Genomic DNA, 6,567 nt, shown 5'->3' on the forward strand with positions numbered 1-6,567 from the left:
ACATGCAGTATATCTTGCAATATTATAAGTGACCATACCTTCAACTTTGTCAATCCATCCAGCACTGCCGCAACCTATGAAAAAAGCAACTGGGTTTAAATGAAAATGTAATCAAAGTCAAGCAGTACATAGATAGTTTCTCAAATTGAACAAGTGTATTATAATTCCAAAAGAAACCTCTTAAATAAGCTAAGGTTAAAATGCCTTGCATGATTGTGCCTTCCTGGGATTCAAAGCTACCACACCCCAGCCAGTGGGAATACAACTCTCTGCCATCGCTGATACTGGCTGTCAAAGTTACCTTGCAAGCATGAAAGTAATTCGCAGCTTTGGGCTATGTGAAGATGACCTAATTCCAGTCACTATAGACCGATTGCATAAATGGCCGCCAAAAACGTATTCTTTTGTTTATGTGCTAATTAGACTCACTAGCCTCGTTTGCATGGACAAAATACAATAGAAATGTTGTTCGAGAGTGAGGCTAGTGAGTCTAATTAGCACATAAACAAAAGATTACATTTTTGGCCGCCATTTATGCAATTGGTCTATGCACGTGAACACGGCTAATAACAATGGCATCAAAATTCTGGGTACAGTCATCCTGCGATTCTCTGGCTGCTCTACATATGGTCAGACACTTGAATCTCAGCAAATTGTGTATGTCACCAGCCATGCTGACAAGCTATTTTTGAGTTGGGAGAAACTAGCCAAAACCAGCTTACAGCTGATTGCAGCTGGCAGAAAGCTGTGCTCGAAGGTCATCCTAGGAGGGTCTGGGGGCATGCTCTCCCAGGAAATTGAACGCAGCGTATGACATTATGACGTTTTGACAGTAAAATACATCTTATGTCACAGAGGAAAGATCAAGAAAAGTACATTTAACTGTCTTTTTTAATGGTATTTCTTTGTTTAAAAAAACAGTCTGTTGAGATGTTGAAAGCAGCCACAGCCAGTCAGTTGGCCGGGTGCCCGGCCCTTAATGAAACCCCTGCAACAGGCCCACTTGCATCCAGACCACCTATCCCCAGTCCTGGGGATGGCAGCACTATATCAACCCCAACCCTGACCATTCAACCATCAGCTGTTACTGATCCACTACCTGCCAATCCAGCTGCACCTTTCGCGACCCCTCCTGCACCTGAGTCCCAAGCAAACAAGCCTCCCTTAGCTTTGCAATGGCTAATGGATATAACAAAACCAACTCATGGACACTCAGTGATAGCCTGAACACTAACCCATTTAAGACACTCATTGACACTTGTTGGGTTTTGTTTCTTTGACTCTATCAGTCTTTATTGCCTCCATCTCCATGTTGCCAGAATATCAACCACTAGACTTGGAGGAAGATAGGGCATAATCGGTTTGACCGCAGCTAAGTTGGGGACCTGGTACTACAGAGCTAGAAACAAGAGCTGTGGTATAAGGTCCATGCTTTACCATCCTTATTCGGGGACTGCAGAGAGGGAGGGGCCGGGGGACTATAGCCCCCCCCCTCCCCTCAATTTTCATTACAGTGATGTTTTTGGCTTGATCAAAGACTTAGTAATATACCCCTACCCATTAATACCCCTGGGAGGCGCGGTGGCCTCATGGTTAGTGCGCTCGACTCCGGATCGAGTGGTCCGGGTTCGGGGCCTGGCAGGGGACATTGTGTTGTGTTCTTGGGCAAGACACTTTACTCTCACGGTGCCTCTCTCCACCCAGGTGTATAAATGGGTACCGGCGTAATGCTGGGGGTAACCCTGCGATGGACTAGTATCCCATCCAGGGGGGAGTACAAATACTCCTAGTCGCTTCATGCTACAGAAACCGGAGATAAGCGCCGGCCTGATGAGCCTTCTGGCTCGTAAGTGGAGACTTTACTTTAGAGACATTAATACCCCCCTCCCCACTTTCAAACGCGCTCTGTGGCCACTGTTATTTGAGAAGACTAGAAAGCCTAAATATCAAAGGCAAACCTTTGCTCACAGTCACTTTTCTGACTTCTTTACAAAATTCGCTAAGGTGTTCTTTCATCCAATGTAAAGATCCTCTAATGTCCTAGACAAGATTGATTCTTACCGCCTCCTGTACATATCTTGAAAGATTCAAACCAGCAAATTCTTGCTCCAAAGATTCCCGTTGAGATTCTGTAATGGTCCTCTACAGAGGGAAAAAAAAAGGAAATTACCATAACTACGGACAACCTGATGTAATATTTACACCCCCAATGCCTCTTTTATAAATCTTAACATTACATAACATACCAATTTCTTTATGAATGCAGAATTTTTTTTGACAGAAGCGTCACGTCCTTTAAAATGAGACTCATCAGGTACTCGGCCTGAAACATAATACAAGAGAGACTCAAGATCATTGCTGTAGTGATAATTATTTAGCAGTAACTAACTCAAAGCCTGAAAGATTGAGGGTTGTACAGGTATTTGAACCTTTGAGTCTGTAATACCATTACAGTGCTCTTTGTTACATGTCCAATACAACTGCGCAGTGAACGTATGTCCAGAAATGCAATAATAAGACGCCCGCCCAATTTTGACATCAAACACCAAGTGTCCATTTAAGGACGTTCGCGCCAATTGTTTCTGTGCATCCTTACTAGGTACGCAAATGCACACGCCACGTCATACACGAGCGCGCGCGCTAAGTAATAAAATGAGAACTGATAGGGCAAAAGGCCATTGCTATAGCTTTGCCTGGATTTAATGGTCTTGGACGTTCAGTGACCCCTATTTTTCTTTCCAGAAACGGATTTTATTTACAATTATCTCCACGTTGTCCAGAAATGAACAAAAAATCAATGTAGGAAGTTCAAAAAATTTCAAGATTTCTGCTCACGGGACATCAAATCCTGCCATCTTGCGGCTGCAAGGTGCGTGAAACTGTGGTCACTAAATGCGAACTTGATCTTTAAGGGAACCTCACCAGTTGACTAAATTCACTTAATTAGTCCACTTAAACAATATTTGGCAGAGAAGATTTCACTTCAAAGATTTAATTGCAATATATTTGGGTTTACAGACACTGGCCTTATTCGATAACGAAGCCCGATTTTGTCACATTTTGGGTGTTTTTCCGGACATGTTCTCTCCAAAACGAAGTCGGTGACCCCCCATTTTTTTTACATTTCTGACATAACCAACTCATCATCTTACAGTGGTAAAAGTTTCAGAAGAAAATCAATGTTGAAAAAATTTCGCGCGAACGTCCTTAAGCCTTTGCTACCTATATGCAACAATAATGTAAGGATAGAGGTTAGCGTTATTTTTAGCTTAGGGTAAATGCAGCCGTTTATCCTTACCAGAGCAGCAGCAAATTTGGGGGACACTTTGCGACAAATTGAAGAGGTTAAGCATCATGTTCATGGCAAACAGGAAAACATTGGACTAAAATTTGCGTTTTGCCAAAAGTGGAAGAAACTCGTTTCATACGAGCTCATTTCTCGCGTGTTATGGCTGCAGGTATCAAGTAACTTTTCAAAAGAGAGAGAAGTTGGAATGAAGTCATTTTCATGCTTTTGTGACAGGCAGCAGCCTACAGTTTCGTGTTTGGCATTTCACGTAAATGCCATTGTCAATCTCTATTCATTGTCTGTATTGCCCGTTTTCACTGTCACACCATCATCAAAACCATTAAGCAAATTAAGTCAAGAATCAAAGAGATAAAAAAGGATGAATATTCAAACAGTCTCACAAAGGTTCAGGTCTGTGCGATGTTTCGTGCGGGAGATATTCGAAGAAATGTTTTACTCAAATTTATAAGGCTTTGTATGGAGACGCCATGTTTGTGTCCCTCTCTGGGGCACAAATATGGCGGCTGGAAGCTGACAAAAACATATATCATCAAGTTTTGCTATAAAAAGCCAGTAGTCATCTTCTGAGAGCTTATAAATATAGTTATTCTCATACAAGGACTGTTCAGATTGCAAAATCTTAGTGGACAAGTCACTTTTTACATCGTGTCACGCAAAAGCTTAGAAATTCAACCTTGCCTTATCACAACACGATAAACCCCACCAAACTGAAAATTGGTGAAAAGACAAGTCTAAACTAAAATCTGAAAAGGATTGATGATTCCTTATTTTTTAGTTTTGATGACGTCACATGAAGACAAAGAATTCCCGGAAATGAGTGATGGTGAAGTTAAGAAGAGCAAGGGGACACTTTGTGACGCTTATTGAAATCCCCATCCATCTAACAGGCCATTTCCAAGTTCGTGTCTGCCTAATCTTCAAAGTGAGTCTAAGTGCAAAGCTTTTTGATGGTAATTAGTTCTACTTTACATACTATGAATGAAAAATTATTTTAAGAAAACCTCCGCACTTAAACTCGCTTTGAACAGGAGTCAGACATACATTGTAAACTCAGAAATGGCCAATTGTAAGAGGCATTTCTGGACATATCTGGCACAATGAGTTTCATGGTAACTTGCATACATACCACAATATATATATATATTTATTTATTTATTTATATAATTTATTTATTTAGATATAAAGGGACATTTGCCCAAGGAGAGTCAACAAGAGGAAAGAAAGTTGCTTACACAGGTTGATCTCTGAGTGAAACTTTACCGAGTGTTTACACCCTACCTTTTGTCTATGCTTACATGTATGTTGATCTCAAAAACAAATTTGGGGACCAACATTATCTATTGCTACAAAAGTGATTGGTAGGCTAAGATAAAACTCCCTGCAAAGTTAAAAACATCCCTGGGGTGCATTGTGAAGGACTGCCTATGAATCTGCTCCAGGTAATGTTTTTTTGATTTACTGTAGTAGTGACTTCTATCATAGCATACTTATCACTTTTCAGCAATAAAAGATGTGTGGTCATCAAGTTCATTTTCTAGATTTAAGCACTTAAGGACGAAGTATAGGGTGTTGTTAGATACATGTAGCTCTGTCATTGCCATGGTGTATTACATGTATATGCCACATCTGATTCAATAACATTATTGGCGTTTCACATGGTAACATAGCGTTGCTGTTAGTTGAAACAGTTGGGCAGACTCATTCCTTCCAAATACTTCAATTTGTTGAAAGTGTTGAGACTGGTTTGAGTCCCCTTAATTTTGTCAAAGATTGGTGGATCATTACACAATGTATTTAGTAATATTTACCAACCTAGAGCTGCAAGATTTTTCTCACGCATTGCAAGCTTCTGTTCCACCTGCTCGTTTGCTTCTTTTAAGGACTGTTGCTACAATTTTAATAACATCACAAAAATGGTTTGAACTCTACACTTGATGAGATACATGAAAGACAGCCCTAATGAGGGGGTTCCAAGAAGGACTAATGTTCAAGATATTGAATCATGCTTGGCCTTCCTTTAATGCTTAAAGTGCCCCTGTGACCAAAAATTCACTTCATATTTTTCTTTGGATTGAAAAAAATATGTTAACAAAACACTAAGTGACCCACGTTTTAAGCCTTGATTTCAAAAAGACACCTCTTTATTTTAACTGTAATTTTCCTATTTAATGGTCCGCCATTACTAACATTATGTTCTTGAGGCTCACTAGTTTAAGAATGCAATACGTGTGTACGCCGCAGAATTAATATGCAGCACGGGGGTTTCGGGCTTTCAGACTTTTAAACTCACGCTTTGCATAATATATAATAAGCTGCGTTCACACGCTGAAATTTTAAGCTAGTGAGCCTCTGACGTCACTTTTCCCTGGATCCAACTGTCTGAGGTCCAATCGGTCAGTTTTGAATGTGAGTAACGGCGGACCATGAAATCCAAAGCTTACACTCAAAGTAAACAGCCTTTGGATAAAAATCAAAGCTCAAAATTTTGCCAGTCAGGTTTTAAGCAAACACACTTTCAAAATCTGAAGGAAAAAAGGAAGTGTTTTTTTTTTATCACAGGGGCACTTTAAGGTAACTTAAAACCTGGCAATCTCACTTCATGAAAGTAAATGTAGCATTACAACTGAACAAACTATAATAATTCTGTTTTGTTTTCTTAAAATAAATTATTAGTATTCTTAAAATTTTTAAACACCATTTTTAGTGATAACACTCATAAACAAAATGAAAGTCTTGAGTGTAGACTCCATTATTTCTGGACGCAAAACAGGGTACCGTAATGGTATAGTGGCAGATCATACCAGGTACATGTAATTTCATGTCATTCCTTCTTCAGCAGCATCGTAGTTTGACCCTTTCATGCCTGAGAGTCGCATTTATATATTTTACTCTGTATTATTCTATTTCTTGGAGATTTAGTTTATTTAAAAACATTCTCATTTTTTTCAAAGGTAGTTATGAAGACCAATATACATAATTTTATCATTTGGTTTAACAGGGCTCAAAATTAACGAAAAAATCCAGTCGCATTTTGCGATAAGATACGAAACTTTAGTCGCAATTTCGCAAATTTTAGTCGCAAAATTGCTGCGCTGCATTGTGTTGTCAGCGGTTTAGCAAATGGCGAATGATCGAAGAAATGGAGCTGCGCACGTAACATCGCACCAAAATTACTCTACAATTACGCTATCTTCAGAGAAAATTCACAGCGAGAAACAAAATAATTTTGTCATTTCTTAATTCTTTTTAGCAAAAGT

General features: G+C 39.5%; 1 protein-coding gene across 3 annotated transcripts in view; it reads right to left on the minus strand.

Annotated features, from left to right (window-relative positions):
• LOC138009444 (regulator of nonsense transcripts 2-like) overlaps window positions 1-6,567 on the minus strand; it is a 49,345-nt gene that overhangs the window by 34,455 nt on the left and 8,323 nt on the right. For all 3 annotated transcript variants that reach the window (XM_068856461.1, XM_068856460.1, XM_068856462.1), the window contains exons 4-7: window positions 5,123-5,198; window positions 2,247-2,323; window positions 2,062-2,142; window positions 39-74 (exon numbers count right to left, since the gene is read on the minus strand). In XM_068856461.1, coding sequence (XP_068712562.1) covers window positions 39-74; window positions 2,062-2,142; window positions 2,247-2,323; window positions 5,123-5,198 — 270 coding nt within the window. The remainder of the gene's footprint in view (window positions 1-38; window positions 75-2,061; window positions 2,143-2,246; window positions 2,324-5,122; window positions 5,199-6,567) is intronic.

Source organism: Montipora foliosa, chromosome 7, assembly GCF_036669935.1.
Source record: "Montipora foliosa isolate CH-2021 chromosome 7, ASM3666993v2, whole genome shotgun sequence".
In the NCBI taxonomy this organism is placed as follows: Eukaryota; Metazoa; Cnidaria; class Anthozoa; order Scleractinia; family Acroporidae; genus Montipora; species Montipora foliosa.